Source organism: Schistocerca cancellata, chromosome 10, assembly GCF_023864275.1.
Source record: "Schistocerca cancellata isolate TAMUIC-IGC-003103 chromosome 10, iqSchCanc2.1, whole genome shotgun sequence".
Classification (NCBI taxonomy): Eukaryota; Metazoa; Arthropoda; class Insecta; order Orthoptera; family Acrididae; genus Schistocerca; species Schistocerca cancellata.
The window spans coordinates 217,006,074-217,025,540 of record NC_064635.1 but is presented as its reverse complement, the minus strand read 5'-3'; the positions used below and the strand labels follow the sequence as shown (position 1 = coordinate 217,025,540).

Genomic DNA, 19,467 nt, shown 5'->3' with positions numbered 1-19,467 from the left:
AATTTCCAGTAATGAAATCTCTCGGTATTTGGATACATCTGTAGGATCAGCTGGGATATATAATTGGTCCCTTCCATTCTACAGGAATTATTTCTGCTCTTCAAATGGTAGATATTAACAGCTTCAAACATCCATCAATGTTTCACAAGTGGCGCACCTCTCCTGTGATATCACCACACTCTGAAACTTTGCTGTTTTTGAGATACTTTAGTGCAACACTAATTTCTTCCTCTGATGGTTTGAGGACTTCCACTCTATCAAACTAAGCTCGCATTTGGGTAGTCACCGCTGTTGGTCATAATTCGGTAAGTTCTCAAAATGTACAGGGTTATTACAAATGATTGAAGCGATTTCACAGCTCTACAATAACTTTATTATTTGAGATATTTTCACAATGCTTTGCACACACATGTAAAAACTCAAAAAGTTTTTTTAGGCATTCACAAATGTTCGATATGTGCCCCTTTAGTGATTCGGCAGACATCAAGCAGATAATCAAGTTCCTCCCACACTCGGCGCAGCATGTCCCCATCAATGAGTTCGAAAGCATCGTTGATGCGAGCTCGTAGTTCTGGCACGTTTCTTGGTAGAGGAGGTTTAAACACTGGATCTTTCACATAACCCCACAGAAAGAAATCGCATGGGGTTAAGTCGGGAGAGCGTGGAGGCCATGACATGAATTGCTGATCATGATCTCCACCACGACCGATCCATCGGTTTTCCAATCTCCTGTTTAAGAAATGCCGAACATCATGATGGAAGGGCGGTGGAGCACCATCCTGTTGAAAGATGAAGTCGGCGCTGTCGGTCTCCAGTTGTGGCATGAGCCCATTTTCCGCGGGCTACGCGTGAAACTTGCCTGAACGCATTCAACTGTTTCTTCGCTCACTGCAGGCTGACCCGTTGATTTCCCCTTACAGAGGCATCCAGAAGCTTTAAACTGCGCATACCATCGCCGAATGGAGTTAGCAGTTGGTGGATCTTTGTTGAACTTCGTCCTGAAGTGTCGTTGCACTGTTATGACTGACTGATGTGAGTGCATTTCAAGCACGACATACGCTTTCTCGGCTCCTGTCGCCATTTTGTCTGACTGCGCTCTCGAGCGCTCTGGCGGCAGAAACGTGGAGTGCGGCTTCAGCCGAACAAAACTTTATGAGTTTTTCTACGTATCTGTAGTGTGTCGTGACCATATGTCAATGAATGGAGCTACAATGAATTTATGAAATCGCTTCAATCATTTGTAATAGCCCTGTATTTTAAACACTTTTATATCTTTCTTTACTGAAGAAGGCTTTGGATGAAAGCTGTATTGTGCAAGTCTTTTCATTGAGCCTGTCTGCAACTCAATATGTCATCTTTACAGCGAGTAGCAATCTGTCCTTTTCCTAATATTGTTCAAAATGTATTTTAAACGGGTTTGCCTGCTCTAATGGTGGTACCACTTCACAATAATAAACAAAAAAACTGTTACACACAAAGCATTCCTTGAGTTGTTCTATAAATACTATCACCAATCTCCAATTACAGGACCACATCGAGTGGGATGTACCCCTTCTATGGATCAATTTTGCCATTACTGCTGCTGTACACAAAAGTCATGAACAGTCATCAGTTTTTCTCATCTTGGCTTATCAGTCTGCTTCATCATTGTCTAACATTTGGTACATTAAAGATCTCCTCCCACTCATGAAAGATGCACAGATCATGAGAAACAACTGCAGTGGAGCAAAAGACAACACTTTCGTGTGCGCATTAGTGGGCGGCTGAGCATACAAGTGTAGGAGTCTGACCTCACTTCAAACAGACACCATTGTTAAAAATTTTGTCAAGGCTAGAAAAATGGCCAATGAAGTTGCTTAGAAGACGATACTTCAGCTCACTGGGCCATGGGTAAGTTTAAGGTTCATGGCCCCACTCACTCTCTTGGTTCACAATTTACTGAACCGGAAAGTTATAAGGGTTCATTTATCCAAACTTAAGATTAATTACTCATAACCTTCCTGTTCAAAATGCTATGGCATTTTACAATATCGAACAGTATACACTATGAAATTATTTGTACCTTCGGATTCGGTTATATATGAAGTCTCAATTGTGTGTAGTTGTAAGCTCCAGTTGCAGGTAACCTTGGTAACACAACTGCCTATTCCATCTTAAAGGTTATTGGTTTGTTTAAGGGATGACTAGTTTGTGAACAATTTTTTAAAATAACTTAATTGTTAGTAGCCTAGTGATTATTTCTCCATCCCCTACCCCCTCCATGGCTGCAAATTAAATGGGTGTGTAAGAGCCATGACTATCAGTGGCTCAATTAACTGCGTCTGCCAGAGATGCTTTTGCCGATTTCCTTGACTCCACTTTCTGATGGAAGTGTGATGACGAGGAAGTGAACAAACCAAGTCACAAATGACAAAGAGTGTAGTGAGATTTGTCGAGACAACAGTAGCACAAGGAAGACAGCTGTAAATTGTACTAGCAGTACAGCCCAAGTCAAGAAGCACACGGCTGAGCTGTCGACAGTGTCAGCACAACGCATAAGGAAGTTCTCATGATTTGTTTTTGTAGCTGAGCTGGCTAAAGACAGCAGTGTATGATGATAACGGTATATTCCACATCTGTCATTACTGCACGGCTGTACGGTATCGGGATCCGAGCATTTTTGATGTGGGCAAGTGCCTGTCCCATATCTGCTGCAGCTTTGAACGTCACAGTGCATGTCTTACTAAAATGTGTGATTGATATAGCCTTGTACAGTTATAACAGAGCTAATTCATCTATGTTTATGAAATAACAGTTGCTTAACATCTGCTGCACTGAACCAATTACAATCTAAGTTAATGTCGGTAACGTGCTGGGACAGTGGCTAAAATGGCAGTGCACCTCTGCACTCTTCATTAATGTTTACATGCCCAAGCCATTGGGGATGCATGCATGCACATGCGCAGACACACAGACAGAGAGAGAGTGTCGATCTCCAAAGAGATTGAATGTACATTAGTAATACAGGGTGATACACAGGAGATGGACGGTTTCGAACTGCGTAGTACTGAGGGTGCAGTGGTGGGAGGTGGTCGTGGTGGGGATAGTTCTGATCTACACAAGACGCCATTTCATTTACTCAGTCACTATGGAGCAGTGGGACTTGCAATGCTGAGTGTTTGTCTATGACGGTTTCGTCAAAAGTGGTGAGTCTATTATTGTTACGCAGCGATTGTTTCATGCGCAGTTTAATGTCGGTTGACATGGAGCTGTTCTGAGCCGTAACACAATCCTCAGATGGGTGGAAAACTTCAGATCAACTGGAAACTACTGGCTAGTGAGTTATGAATCAATCGTGAATCAGTTAGACGAATTTTGCATAAAGAATTAGAATTCCATCCATACAAAATGCTCATTGTCCAATAACTTAAGGAAACCGATTTTGCTGTACGAGAAGGCTTTGCTTACAGAATGCAAGTGATTTTGGGATTGAATGAAAATGAAATTTTATTGACGAGCGATGAAGTTCATTTTCATTAAAACGGGACCGTGAACAAGCAAAACCTACGTTACTGGGCTCCAGAGCATCCACACCGTATCCACCGGCGTCCTCCACACTCAGAAAAATTAAGAGTCTGGTGTGCTCTTGGCTCTGTTGGCATTATTGGACCTTATTTTTTGAAGAGAACTGGGCCACAGTTACTGTTAATTCGGTTCGTTACATTTGCGTGCTTGAAACACTCTTGAAACCAGAACTAAGGAGATGACGAATCCCTTTAAAACGCATTTGGCTCCAGCAGGATGGGGCAACATCGCACACTGCAAACACTTCAATGACAGTTTTTAGACGCATGTTTCCTGGCCGGATTATCTCACATTTTGGCAATGTTCTTGGCCTCCCAGGTCTCCCGACTTGTCAGTATGTGACTTTTTTCTGTGGGGGGTACCTTAAGAACTGTGTCTATAACCACAAACCACGAAATTTGCACAAGTTGAAGAATGCAATCATTCAAGAAATTGCTGCCATCCCTGCAGAGATTTTAGACCGTGTGATGGAGGATTTTGAGAAGAGACTGGAGTCCTGCATTCGAAATGATGGACATCACCTTGACAACATTATTTTTCACAAATAACTTTGTTAACTAAAATGGCAAATAATGAGCTTTGATTTTGTGTAAATAAACATGCATTAATTTTAAAATTGGCTGAGTATTATTCAATTAAAAACCGTCAGTCCCTCGTGTGTCACCCTGTACTATGGGGATGGCGTCAGTATACAGGCTGATTCACAAAGTACATTACATTATGTCAAATAACCTACTATTTTGCTTAGTGTTTGTTAGTGTCATTGCTGAAATGTACTCTTAGCATTAATTGACTAGCAGTTGTAGGTACTTCCCAAGGAGAAGGAATGGAACCTTAAAATGTAATTTCCCTTTGATGCTACGAGGCAATATTTTCATAAACAGAAAATGTAAACCTGAATTTGGCTACTCATACAAGACAGCTAGCCAACTGTCACACCCCACTTAACAGCCGTGCAGCGGCTGCATTAATGTTTTGCAATATGGCTGGTTTGCAGGTGATCTGCGTTTGACTGTATTAGTTATATCAGTTGTTGTTTGTTGTTTGTTGTTGTGGTCTTCAGTCCTGAGACTGGTTTGATGCAGCTCTCCATGCTAATCTATCCTGTGCAAGCTCCTTCATCTCCCAGTACCTACTGCAACCTACATCTTTCTGAATCTGCTTAGTGTATTCATCTCTTGGTCTCCCTCTACGATTTTTACCCTCCACCCTGCCCTTCAATGCTAAATTTGTGATCCCTTGATGCCTCAGAACATGTCCTACCAACCGATCCCTTCTTCTAGTCAAGTTGTGCCACAAACTTCTCTTCTCCCCAATTCTATTCAATACCTCCTCATTAGTTACGTGATCTATCCACCTAATCTTCAACATTCTTCTGTAGCACCACATTTCGAAAGCTTCTATTCTCTTATTGTCCAAACTATTTATTGTCCATGTTTCACTTCCATACATGGCTACACTCCATACAAATACTTTCAGAAACGACTTCCTGACACTTAAACCAATACTCGATGTTAATAAATTTCTCTTCTTCAGAAACGCTTTCCTTGCCATTGCCAGTCTATATTATATATCCTCTCTACTTCGATCATCATCAGTTATTTTGCTCCCCAAATAGCAAAACTCCTTTACTATTTTAAGTGTCTCATTTCCTAATCTAATTCCCTCAGCATCACCCGACTTAATTCAACTACATTCCCTTACCCTCGTTTTGCTTTTGTTGATGTTTATCTTATACCCTCCTTTCAAGACACTGTCCATTCCATTCAACTGCTCTTCCAAGTCCTTTGCTGTCTCTGACAGAATTACAATGTCATCAGCAAACCTCAAAGTTTTTATTTCTTCTCCATGGATTTTAATTCCTACTCCGAACTTTTCTTTTATTTCCTTTATTGCTTGCTCAATATACAGATTGAATAACATTGGGGACAGGCTACAACCCTGTCTTACTCCCTTCCCAACCACTGCTTCCCTTTCATACCGCTCGACTCTTATAACTGCCATCTGCTTTCTGTACAAATTGTAAATAGCCTTTCACTCCCTGTATTTTACCCTTGCCACCTTCAGAATTTGAAAGAGAACATTCCAATCAAAAGCTTTCCCTAAGTCTACAAATGCTAGAAACGTAGGTTTGCCTTTCCTTAATCTTCCTTCTAAGATAAGTTGTAGGGTCAGTATTGCCTCACGTGTTCCAACATTTCTACGGAATCCACACTGATCTTCCCCGAGGTCAGCTTCTATCAGTTTTTCCATTCGTCTGTAAAGAATTCGCGTTAGTATATTGCAGCTGTGACTTATTAAACTGATAGTTCGGTAATTTTCACATCTGTCAACACCTGCTTTCTTTGGGATTGGCATTATTATATTCTTCTTGAAGTCTGAGTGTATTTCACCCGTCTCGTACATCTTGCTCACCAGATGGTAGAGTTTTGTCAGGACTGGCTCTCCCAAGGCCGTCAGTAGTTCTAATGGAATATTGTCTACTCCCAGGGCCTTGTTTCGACTCAGATCTTTCAGTGCTCTGTCAAACTCTTCACGCAGTATTGTATCTCCCATTTCATCTTCATCTACATCCTCTTCCATTTCCATAATATTGTCCTCAAGTACATCGCCCTTGTATAGACCCTATATATACTCCTTCCACCTTTCTGCTTTCTCCTCTTTGCTTAGAACTGGGTTTCCATCTGAGCTCTTGATATTCATACAAGTGCTCTCTTTTCTCCATAGGTCTCTTTAATTTTCTGTAGGCTGTATCTATCTTACCCCTAGTGAGATAAGCCTCCACATCCTTACATTTGTCCTTTACCCATCCCTGCTTAGCCATTTTGCACTTCCTGTCAATCTCATTTTTGAGACGTTTGTACTTCTGTTTGCCTGCTTCATTTACTGCATTTTTATATTTTCCCCTTTCATCAATTAAATTCAATATTTCTTCTGTTACCCCGCGGATTTCTACTAGCCCTCGTCTTTTTACCTACTTGATCCTCTGCTGCCTTCACTACTTCATCCCTCAGAACTACCCATTCGTATTCTACTGTATTTCTTTTCCCCATTCCTGTCAATTGTTCCCTTATGCTCTCCCTGAAACTCTGTACAACCTCTGGTTCTTTCAGTTTATCCAGGTCCGATCTCCTTAAATTCCCACCTTTTTGCAATTTCTTCAGTTTTAATCTACAGTTCATAACCAATAGATTGTGGTCAGAGTCCACATCTGCCCCTGGAAATGTCCTACAATTTAAAACCTGGTTCCTAAATCTCTGCCTTACCATTATATAATCTATCTGATACCGTTTAGTATCTCCAGGATTCTTCCATGTATACAAACTTCTTTTATGATTCTTGAACCAAGTGTTAGCTATGATTAAGTTATGCTCTGTGCAAAATTCTAACAGACCGCTTCCTCTTTCATTTCTTAGCCCCAATCCATATTCACCTACTACGTTTCCTTCTCTCCCTTTTCCTACTGTCGAGTTCCAGTCACCCACGACTATTAAATTTTCGTCTCCCTTCACTACCTGAATAATTTCTTTTATCTCATCATACATTTCATCAATCTATTCGTCACCTGCTGAGCTAGTTGGCATATAAACTTGTACTACTGTAGTAGGCGTGGGCTTCGTGCCTATCTCGGCCACAATAATGGGTTCACTATGCTGTCTGTTATATCAGTGACAGGTCAAAAATAATGTATCGTCGAATGAACGAGCTAGGGATTTACTGTGTAAAGGAACTGGCAGTAGTGTCACAAGGATGAACTAGGATATTTCAGATGTCTGCTGAGAGGTGAAGAAGAATGAAAGTTCAAAAGCTGAGCCAAGACTTAGAACTTACGGTCCAGAGCCTATCTACAGCTCCCTTTGCACAGCGATTGTGGTCATCTAGATTTGCAAGTTCAGTGGTTTCCCTAAATCACTTAAAGTAAATGCTAAGATAAATAAAAAAGGGCACACTTGCTTTCCTCACCAACTACCTACTGCCACTACCCACCCCAGCTCGACAGCCACTCGTGTCAGACACAGTTCCAGCCGGGCCTTAGCGGCTGTGTGTGTGTGTGTGTGTGTGTGTGTGTGTGTGTGTGTGTGTGTGTGTGTGTGTTTTCTACTTCAGAAGAAGGGGAAACTGAAATATTACTAACATTCTTTTTCACTGTGCATATCTCCAACTGAAAGCTCCTCTATGTGGTGAGTAACCATCTGTCCTTTCCATATTGTTGTTATTATGTCCTGGACTTTCCATTGTTTGAAAAAGATTCCTAATCTAGTTTTCACTCAACTTTTATTCTCTCTCACTCTTTGTTTCACCGGAACTTATTTTCGCCTTTGATCCTAGTTCTACACTGGACTACTCACTGCACTTCTCAATCTATTCCTGTGAGCCCATCTTTGCTGCCGTCTCTGCCACTACTGTAACTCTTCCCCTCTCTGACACTTCGCCCTCTGGTCTTCTTCTCTCTGACGCCTCACCCTTCATCTCACTACAGACAGTCCCTCTCATCCTGCAGCCTGACTGAGCTGTCCTTTCTTCCCAGCCAACATCTGTTTACTTCCTCAGGAAGGAACTGACAGTTCCGAATGCTACATTTTTGCTCCCCGACCTTTATATACGTCTAGTGGCAGTACAAAGAATTGTGCCTCCTAATGCTAAGCGTAGCCAGCCATTCTGTCTCCTCAGCGCATTGTAACTCACTTAGGGTGCTTTTTTGTCGTGATTTGTTAATTTCACAAAGAATTAAAATGTTACGTGAGCCGTGATGCGCCCGAATTAGAAATATGGATTTTTATGACCAAATGATTAAGGTGTTTTAGATCAAAACTGGTTAGACTCTTGTGGTAAAATGACAATGTCTGTCTGTCTGTCTACTGGAATTATGGTTAAACTGATTTAGTATAGTTTCTCTGGAGCACTAACACTAACTATTGGTATAAGTTGATTGTAGATGCACTAAGCTTCAATGATTTAATTGGGTAGATAAAAAAAATTACTCACCAAGCAGCAGCTGGAGAGAACACACATGAAGCTTAGGAAATGTGCAAGCCTGCCCTTCCCTTACTGGCTCCAAAAATTTGCAAATTTACAGACTTTTTGTATGTATTTTCCCCTGAAGCCAATTGGTGAGCACAGCTTTCTCTATATATTCAGTTATATTTTCAAAATTTGGTTAGTTTCATTGATATATAAGCTTCAACAACATCACACTGTGTTGCTTGGGCTGCAGAGTTATTATATTAGTACATTAGTCAGTACCACCAAGTCGAGTGTATAATTTTAACTACAGCTGTTGTATGTATTTATCATTTCCCCTCAGTGCTTATTCTACAGACTGTTCTGCAATACTGTGTGTGTGTGTGTGTGTGTGTGTGTGTGTGTGTGTGTGAGAGAGAGAGAGAGAGAGAGAGAGAGAGAGAGAGAGAGAGAGAGAGAGAGAGAGAGAGAGAGATCATCACAGAGAGATGCAAAAAGTAATTTGGCTACATTAAATGTGTTTATTAGAGGTAGAACATGCAAAGGAACAGTTAACAAAACTGAATTAAAGGAAGGACAAATGGTCATTCACTATTCACTTCAAGTTGGTCTCATTCTCACCTGTCTCATTCCAATTCCCCCATTCCTCATTTCCGCCTTGGTCTTGTTCCTCATTCCAGTTCCACCATTCCTCATTCCTATCTCGAACTTATTACTAGTTCCCATTCCACCATTACTCGTTCCCACCTCTATCACTTTTACTCTTATTTGTGTGGTCATTCGTCGCAGCTCCACAGTTCTTCATTCAGTTGTAATTCCTTTTGTCCATTGTATTCACCATCCTTGTTCAGTTTAAAATCTTTTTCAAAATGTGAGCTTCTAGTTGTTTGCATAATAAATCATTCAGTGTTCACAGCCAGTTATTTACAGTTTTATTATTACTATATATCAAAATCACTACAATAAATCCCGATTCCCTGGAATTCTTTTTTTATTTGCTTGGGGGTGGTTCTGAAAACAAAGAGCCAGTAATTTCCACTTCAACTTTCTCAAATAATATTTACCAATGGAGTTCTTTAAATTTCCTTATATTTATCATGTGGTTACAATCAAACTGACAGTATTCCAAGTGCTGCACTGTGGGCTGTATACATCATAGGATGTTTAAACATTGTAGACATTTTAATTAATTGGTGTGCTTGAGCAGTATGCTAAAAAAAAAAATCTTTTTGCCAACAGGTGACAATATGATGTGGTAAGCAGTCACTATGCTGTTTGTCTCTGGGTGACGTGTTGATTATTTTTGTGAAGGGACTGTTCGTTTAAAGGGTTAAGGAGGTTGAAGTTTTGCATATGACATGCAAATGGCTATTGAGAAGAAAAACTGGGAAAGTTGCTGCCGGTAAAGGTGTTTTACCAGACTGGCGGCAATAGTAGCACTGCACTGAGGGAATATCATCGACAGAAACGACTGCGAAGAAGCCCCGTGTCAATAAATGAGCTAAAAATAGGAGAATTATGTTGCAGGAGGGAGAGGGAGACAGCCCATTCCCGTGGCAGTTGTTGAAGTATCTGTAACTACAGCCGACTGTGCAGTGCATGCCTCAAATTCTGCAGCCTGTGCTCGAGCTGTGTCATGGGAATTGTCTCTCCCCTGGTCAACAGTTCGAGAGATTTTGCAGCGCATTTTACGCTGTTATCCCTACGAGATTCAGAAAGTGCACCAAATGAAGCCCCACAATAGGCTACAATGTTGTGACGTGTGGCCAGGGAATGTTTTTTGGACGGATGATAGACATTTTACTCTGTATAGTGCAAGAAATGCACAGAACTGTTGCATATGGGGTTCTACTCTGCCACATGTTGTGCAGGAAAATCTACTGCATTAAACTAGTGTGACTTTGTGGTGTGGTTTCAAAAGCTCCTTCATTCTCGGTCTGTTTTGTGAGCCTGTTAGGACTGCAGTGATATTTGGACATTATAAGGACCTCCTAATGCAACATGCCATTCCAGCCTTCAAAGAATACAAGTGTCCACACCATTATTTTGATGCAAAATGGGATGACACCACACGTCACTTGCCAGGTGAAGGTTTGCTTTGAGAAACCTTTGGTAATGACTGCATCATCTCTAGGCAGTTTCAACACGTATGGCCTTCCAGATCCACTAACCTAAATCCATGTGACTTCAGACTGTAGGAATATCTGAAAGACGGGGATGTACCCAGACTCTCTCTGATCTGAGGGCTAGTATATGACAATATATCGTTCTAATTACAATGGATACACTACAACAGTCGACCATTCTATTTTACAAATGCAGCATGTTGCACAGTCAGGAGACTACATTAAACACACGTTGTAATTTGTGACTAGATCCTAAAAACATGCCAGAACCACTGTTATCAACTGTTTGATCATTCCTTCCCTTTTCCTGCACTCACACCATATTCTGACTGCTTACACTGCCATTCGCCTGTTGGCACAAAGTAAAACTATTTTTTTTTTCTTAGCGTACTCTGTGAACGCACTGATTAATGAACATCCCTATGATGTTTCAGTATCCTGCAATGTATATAGCTTGAACTGCAACAGCTCACAGTGCTACTTTCACGCTTCTAAGGCACAGCTGGTAAACCTTGGAAAGTATGAAAGGGTAGTCAGACTACCTAGTGTTGATTCTAATCTGTTTCATGCTCTCAATTCATCACCCTTTTTGGTTCAAATTTTAAGTCATTGATCCCACTGGAGTGTGACGGAAATAAGATATTTAGCTAACGAGACAGCATTAAGGGCTGCTGGCCTCTCAGATTCTCTCCATACTTTGTATAGGTTCTTTACATGGCCTACACATATAAATATATATTTGCACTTTGTACGGCAAGGATATCACAGGGATGTATAATCATACATCTACAGGGACAGAAAAATTGAAGAACGAAAATAGATTATCTGGCGATCTACAGTAGGATGTTACCATTGGAAGACAGTTAGCACATTTGTAATAATTTAAGGCAATTATATAACTTCGTCAATTTTTTACTATACTAATTGTTGTCTTTCTCTCTTTCATGAATGATATAATATTTAGTCGCAACGAGGAAGGAAATCACAAATCACATAGTGTGCAAAAGATTAAACATAATCAACTGGAGAATTAATTCTGGAAGGAGTGAGAAAGCCAACGAAAAGGTAGGAAAATCCATGATCCATTGCGTAGCATCTCTGCCAATAGTGATCACAGTACCTATCCTAATCCAATTTCCAAATTGAAACATTCTCGTAAAATACATAGACATTTGGACAGAAAAGTAGATTTATGGAGAGAAATGTGTGCATGCAATTGAGTTATGCCACAATGTATTTTGATACGTGTCAGCGAGGCACCACTGAATGTGTTTCGTAGTGGTATCATCACTATTACAATGTCACTATTCTTCAAAAAGTAAGCAAACAAACCCAGTTGTGTTCATAAGAGCATTCTGGAACATTTTTCGAAGGAACTGGACCGAAGCACAGAAGATATGCTCTGTGGTAGTTCATACACAGGGCCATGTCCTGCTGTGGGCCACTGACATGACTGAAAAATGTCACATCTACGAACAGTTTGAAAGGCCATTCTTGGACAAGTTCTGGTCCATTGGAGTACAAGAGAGATTGAAGCTTGAAGTGTTTAACCTGGTGCCATTCAGCTGTAAACACAGAGGGCTCAGAAGATACTTCGAGAAGTATCTAAATAAAACCCATTACTGGACAAAAGCCAATATCACACGTCAGGGCATATACACGGACAAAAAACACCAACCAGATTTCCTAGTTAAAAATATACTTTTTCTGTGTTAAGAGACGATATACTTTACCTCAAAACCATGTAACGTACCACTCCTTTGAATAGTTAACATTTTATATACCAGTGTAGAACTGCCCAGCACTTTAAAAAATGAAACTCAGAAGAGAAATGCATTTTATAAAGATATTTGATGTAGAGCAACATGTATACTACATATTTTCATATTATGACACACTGCATATTTTCATAATATGAAAGTATGTATTCGAATTCCACCAAACAAAGCACCTTGGTTTCCAAAGCATCGAAATCAAGATTGTGATTCGCTTTTCTCAGCCAATCGTAGGTCAAGTTACATGATCTTCCCAGCCAATAATAGCAGGTATTCAGAGCATACGACATGTGATTTAGTCAGCCAATAGCAATATCACTGTTCAGTAGCGCAAACACACAAGTAGGAAAAGTTAACGGTTTAAATTAATGTACTTAGTACAGCCGCAAGAAAAGCTAAGCTTTGACATATAATGTTGGTCTTTTTTTTTGTATGTGTTCCACTTTAAGATACGTCAGACAAATATGCCAGTAAGTTTTTAAATACTGACATAAATGTCTGGTCCGCTGGGCTCGAAATTCTTCTAAGTGGCTGCCCTCAAAGTGTTAAGCCTTAAATGGGAATCAAACGCTCTGTGATTTAAGAAATTCAAAGCATGTACACACACATAATTCCCCTTCTTTAAAATGAAATTTACTCTGAAAGTAAAGCTTTTCAAACCATCATTGGCAATATTTTCCTGCAACCTGTTAAAATTCGGTTCAGGAGTTGTCACAGAGCACCAGAAAACAGTGTTACTGTGCTTGCACAGCTACGATGACATAGGAAGCCTATACGTTCATACATATATAACATTAAGAGATGTTACATTACGTCACAAGTGAAACAGGGCATCCGACGATACACCGAGAGCATCGGAATTCTGTAAACCATACTAAAATGCATGATTCGTCTTAAGGCGCACATTCGTTATGTCCAGATTCACAAAGAAGTAGGCCCCAACCTGATATTAAGCTTTTCAGTATGGTTTTTGGATGCAAATTTGCTTGGAGTACCAGTATTATGTTATCTAATGTTTGGTTCTTTATTATGGCATAATGCCATGCGTGCCAGAAGATAAAAACATGCACCTGAAATTCAGCAAACATTTGACACTAGCCAATAGTATTTCAAATAAATTGACTGCCTCTAGAGAAAAGATTAATAAAAGCTATATTTCTTTAGCAAATTGACAGAAAGGCAATTAATGCCCGACTGTCAAAACCCTGGAAATGAAACAAAATCAGAAAACTGAAACTAACAACATATTTTAGCCTTCCATAATTATGTGAATGTATTTTAATTCACTTTATAGCTCCTGGCACAGAAATCCATTTTGTTTTCATTAGACATAAGAGCTGTAAATGAAGAGGAAGCAGCAAAATCACTAAACTTAATCATGGGTCATGTGGACACTACACCCTCCTTGCCACTGCTGATATAGCAACAGCCGCTCAACAAGTAGCCAAAGGCAAGGCACTGGCCATACGTGACTCAACTGCGCATGCCCACGAGCCTGCTGGCAACTGCTCAAACAAACCAAATGTAAACCTTTGTGATGTCACAATCATCGGAAACAGTTTGTTGCTATGAAGTATTGGATAGTCTTTGTGCTAAAGCCTTTGACACATTTTGCTGTTGGCAAATGCTTGTGTGTGCACTGTGTTTTGCTGTTGTAAATGACGCATTTCCTTTACAACTTAAGTTTCTTTTTTTTCCCCTCATTTATATTTTATTGCAGCAGAATTATTTTGCAGTAGTGGGTTAAAGTAAAATACTTTGCTACAGTATCAGTTTTTACCACTCAAAACCACAAAAATTTTACTGAAAAATTCCCAGGTTGTTCTCAGTTTTCACTCAGATGAAAAAATTCCCAGTTTTTTTCCAGAATTCCCAGTTGTCCTTGCCTGTACACACCCTGCACATAGATGTCCTAAAAAAATCTAGAAAATCCGACTACCGGCTAACGTATGTGAGAAATAAATCACCACTCCTGAGCACGATATACAGAATTTCCTATCAGTTCCTAATTTTATTGATCTTATTTATGAAGAGAGACCTGCAAAATCACAGTGATAGCACACAGGCAGACTCCACATGAACAACACAGCAGGAATCGCAATAATAACCAACACAGTTGGCAACCATACCCCTGTGCAACAAAACCAACAGGAACCAACTTTGTAACGAGAAGGGGCAAAAATTCACGTGAGGATAGAAAAATAACCAAGGACAGAATTTCAATCAGACAGAATTTAATGGGCAGAGAGGCCATAGTGAGCAAGCGTACAAAGTGGTGCTGACTGGGGGCAATGACCCGAACAGCAACTGGCAGTTGCAGAACGCAACTGGGCGCCGCATGACTATAATCAGTAACATCAAAATCATGTTTCAAATAGCGACCAGGGACAATGAAATTTCGAATCGAGAGCCATGGAAGATACCAACTGGCAAAACCAGACGCATAATGTGCACATAGTCAAGGTTAGCCCAAATGAGGACGTTGGTGCTGAGGGTAATTCAGAAAACCCGAACCGGTTTTGATAGGGCCCTGTTCAATGACCAGTAATAGGGGGTGGAGGTACGGAACTGGTTAAAAGGTGTTTCTTAGATACGACACCTGTGGTGATATAAAAAATGACCTGTGTCAGGATGATATTGCCAACTGTGTGGATGGAAATGAAGACACAGTACAAATGTTACTTACAGGATTTGAAGGTCAGCACCCTGATACGAATTTCCTAAAGCAGTGCAATGCTGTTCTCAAAAACTTCAGTGAATCAGCTTTGATAATTGGTTCAGTCCCCAGCAGCTTCAAATACCACACATCTCCAGTAGGAGAATGTGGAGAATGTTGTAATTGATGGCTCAGTGTGAAGCACAGAAGTTTTGTAAATGTAAAATTGCTTCTTTGAATCCCAGAAATGGTTACTATTTTTTTTTTTTACTTTTACTTAAATTGAATATTTACTAACAAATCTAAATGATAAGTAACAAATATAACTCATGTTTATTTTTAAAAACTGGCCAGATGAAAATAAATTTTAATTTGATACAGTATTACGCAATTACATATAAAAGAAACAGTGAATGAGTAACAATGAAGAGGCCCCAAAAAGGACCAGTTACTAGTGAAGTATAGTGTCGATAGTTGACGTCTGTCACTTGCCACTACAGTTTTTTCCACATCGGAGGCTGGCTACTGCTCCACTGTAGGTGACTCGCAAACGTGGCAGGTCACTTCATAAATGCTATTAACACGTAACGCAGAGGAATGTTGAAAGTGGCCATAGCGAGGTATGTCAGAAATGCAAGATGCTCGCTCTGTCAACAGCTGATTTTCAAGTGACTAATGAGTGAATGTGGCAGATGATGCATTTTGTATCCTGAATTTAAACTCATGTTCTACGCTAACCACAATCTCGTGATGCGCAGTGTATCTGAGAAAACAGTGGTCAACAATCTGTGGCAGAAATAAAATTACGATCGCTCTGTTCACAACAATTATGCCTAACCTGTACAAGCAAACTCAAGACAGAAAAGAAATTCAGTTTCAGTGCTAAAAGCAAACTGCAGTTCCTTGCTATCATTGATTACCTAAAACTATCCTCTGGCTATGCGCTGCCACATTACCAACCTATGAGCAGTCCTTGTTGGCACTTGGCTGCAGATTATAGGCAACATAGGCAGTTTTCAAATGAAGAAAAGAATGACATGAAGAAAACAAGAACAAACAAAAAAGTCAACATGATGATGAAAATGAGGCACAAAGATTTAGAAATAAAAATAATTATCAATGGAAAATCCAGGTTGGAATGCAACAATATTACAAAAAAGGAAAGTTGCTACTCACCATATAGCGGAGATGCTGAGTTGCAGATAGACACAACAAAAAGACTGTCACAATATAAGCTTTCAGCTAACAAGGCCTTTATCAAAAATAGATGACACACACACACACACACACACACACACAACACACACACACACACACACAGACTGCTGCCTCTGGCATCTGAAGCAACACTGCGAGCAACAGCAGCACTGCATGATGGGAGCAGCAACTGGGTTGCTGGGGTGGGGACGGGGAGGGATAGCAGGTTAGGGGTGGGGGACAGTGAAGTGTTCCTGGTGACCACGCAAGAACAAGGAGGAGAGAGGGTAGGGCAGCTAGGTGCAGGCACAAGATTGACGGAGGGCGGAGAAGAGGTGGAGGGGGGAGGGAGGCAGGGGGGTGGGGTGGAGGTGGGGTAGCAGAAAAGGAGAGAAGTAAACAGACTGGGTGCATTGGAGGAAAGAGGGCTGTGTAGTGCTGAAATGTAAACAGGGAAGGGACTGGATGGGTGAGAAAAATGACTAAAGAAGGTTGAGGCCAGCAGGGTTATGGGAACATAGGATACATTGCAGGGAGAGTTCCCACCTGCACATTTCAGAAAAGCTGATGTTCGTGGGATGGATCCATATGGCACAGGCTGTGAAGCAGTAACTGAAATGAAAGATGTGTTGGACAGCCCAATAGAACAATTGTACAGGTGGGAACTCTCCCTGTATTATACTCCAGGTTTCCATAACCCTCCTGGCCTCTACCTTCCTTGTCATTTTTCTCACCCGTCCAGCCCCCCTTCCGTGTTCCCATTCCAGCACTACACAGCCCTCATTCCACCAACGCACCTAGTCTTTTTACTTCTCACCTTTTCCGCTACCCTTTCCCCCCTCTCCCACCCCCCGCATCTAACCACCCGACTGCACCTAGCTGCCCTACCCTCTTTCCACCTCGTCCTTGCACGCTCCCCAGCAGCGCTTATCCCTTCCCCTCACCCCCACCCAGTTGCCACTCCCATCATGCAGTGCTGCTGTTGCTCACAGTGTGGCTTCAGCTGCCGGAGGCTGCAGTTGAGAGTGTGTGTGTGTGTGTGTACGTGTCGTCTGTTTTCGACAAAGGCCTTGTTGGTCAAAAGCTTATATTGCGACAGTCTTTTTGTTCACCCTATCTGCGACTCAGTGTCTTCACTACATGGTGAGTAGCAACTTTTCTTTCCAAATTTGAATTTAAACCCTACTGATTAGATCTAGCATAATAAAATGTTTTGAAACAATTGATGATTCAAACATATGACCTACATGGTAGGTTAATAGGCTTGCTATTACACTATGCCACAACACTGCATTAAGTAATAATAATTATAACTGTGGTGATCCAGTCACAATGATGAACTGCAACTTTCAAAAATCCGGCTTCACACAATGTCGTGTGAAGGTTATCCTAAGTAAGCCCATCTCTATGATTATGATAACTTTCTATGTGACACTGAATCACATCTAGTGTGGATGCATCCAGTAGTGTTTGGTTAGTGCTATGTATGAAATGTGTGTATTTTATTATTAGCATTGTTTTGTGTGTGTGTGTGTGTGTGTGTGTGTGTGTGTGTGTGTTGTTTTTGGTGTGGTTATCATGCATATGAAATACGAAATAAAAGTGCCAGATTTAGGATCCAAACACATCAAGAAAAAAAGCTGGACAAAGGAACTGAAACTGAACTGACCAATTTTTGTGGCAGTTTGGCAAAGGCGAACAGTTTGCGTGTGATGTTAAGCATACTGATTGGATGAAACCAGTTCCAAAGAGTGAAGTGTCGACTATCAAGTAATTTTAGTTGAACTGTAGTTTCCAAAGACGAATATGTTTGCCTCTCCCTAACCGATGGGTTCAGAGTGTTATGAACCACTTAACCTCAACACTGAGCATTATTTTGTTTGGTGAATTCTGAATCTGTATTTGCAGTTTACTTGCATAGTTTTTAAGAGGACAAGTTGCAAAAATGCAAGTTATGATGGTCACTGCATAATGAAAAGCTGATACAGTGAATAAAAAAAGTGAATGGTACTGAATACCTAGAACAGGACAATACATAATGTCTCTTTATTTAAGTATTTTTGTAAACTGAATAAATATAGACCACATACATGCACTATTATCTGCACATCTTTAGAGGTAAACATGGGACTTTTGTATACTTTTATGCCCTCTACAGTATCTTACATCCTCTTCTGTAACCCAAATGTGAGAACTCTGGATGAACTCTTGAGGGTTCACTGCAGTTCCTCTCAAGATAATGACCCCGAGATGAGAATATGGAGACATCAGCCTGAAATGGAGTGGGAAAAAGATAATTTAAGTAAAATTCAGTTTAAGAGAAAATATGAAAGTTGTTTACAGAAGTCTTTACACGCCAAGAAAACACACTGAAATGATATGACAGAACATGTGGTGTATCACATAACACTTTCAGACACAAATAGGACCCCTGAGCTTCTCGTACAAAAGTTTCCCATTTTTTAAAATAGTATTTCCTGTCTATAGGTTCTTCATAACAAATAGCTGAAATATTGCTTTAGACTGATTATGTGACTGCATTTCCCAAAACAAAATATACAAGTGTCACTATAAATAATCTTCCTGGTATTATATCTATGCAATCTGTCATAATCCAAATCAAACAGTTGCAGATCTTGAAAGACAAGGCAGTCACTACTTTGTTTTAATCTTAATTTCAGATCCTCTGAGCAAGACACTGAGAGAAATTTCAGTCAGTGAAGTGCAAATAAGATTTACTGTGACTGACCATAACTCTTCTGTGCAAAAGTTTTTCATACTGTATTCCAGTGCTAATTAAAACATTTCTCAAAGGCTTCCAGGTGGAACACTGTACTAGATATATTCACATTTTGTAAATTCCACTATCCCGGTATGTGAGCGCAGCATTCAAGTTGTTGACTCACAGCATCGGCAGCCACAACTTTCATTTGTTTCTTCATTATTTGGTAGGTGTTTTGTCACGAGGGGAAGAGGCTTTTGGCAGGCTGCTACTGGGTGGCATAACTTCTGTCAGGTTCATTACTTATTTATTGAATTCATTCAGATTTTTGGTACCTGGCAGTACAGGCCTGCATCTGAGAAAAGGATGACACTCTGAACAACTTCTTTAACTACAAGTACACTTGTGTAAATGTCATTGTGTTCATCGAATCAAAGTATTTCTAATAACTTTTCTTCATGTTGT

At 40.4% G+C, this 19,467-nt stretch overlaps 1 protein-coding gene across 5 annotated transcripts in view; it reads right to left on the bottom strand.

Moving 5' to 3' along the window:
- Nucleotides 1-19,467, bottom strand: part of LOC126106578 (CWF19-like protein 2) — a 217,646-nt gene that overhangs the window by 14,725 nt on the left and 183,454 nt on the right. The window contains exon 14 of one of the 5 annotated variants that reach the window (XR_007523369.1): nt 18,371-18,552. The exons of 2 other annotated variants lie outside the window; for them this stretch is intronic. Coding sequence is in view for 1 of the 3 variants with exons in the window: in XM_049912923.1 (XP_049768880.1) it covers nt 18,433-18,552 (120 nt within the window). In the remaining 2 variants the exon portion in view is untranslated. Of the gene's footprint in view, nt 1-18,310; nt 18,553-19,467 lie in introns of those variants that run through there. 2 more of the 5 variants (XM_049912923.1, XM_049912922.1) reach the window with 2 other exon arrangements.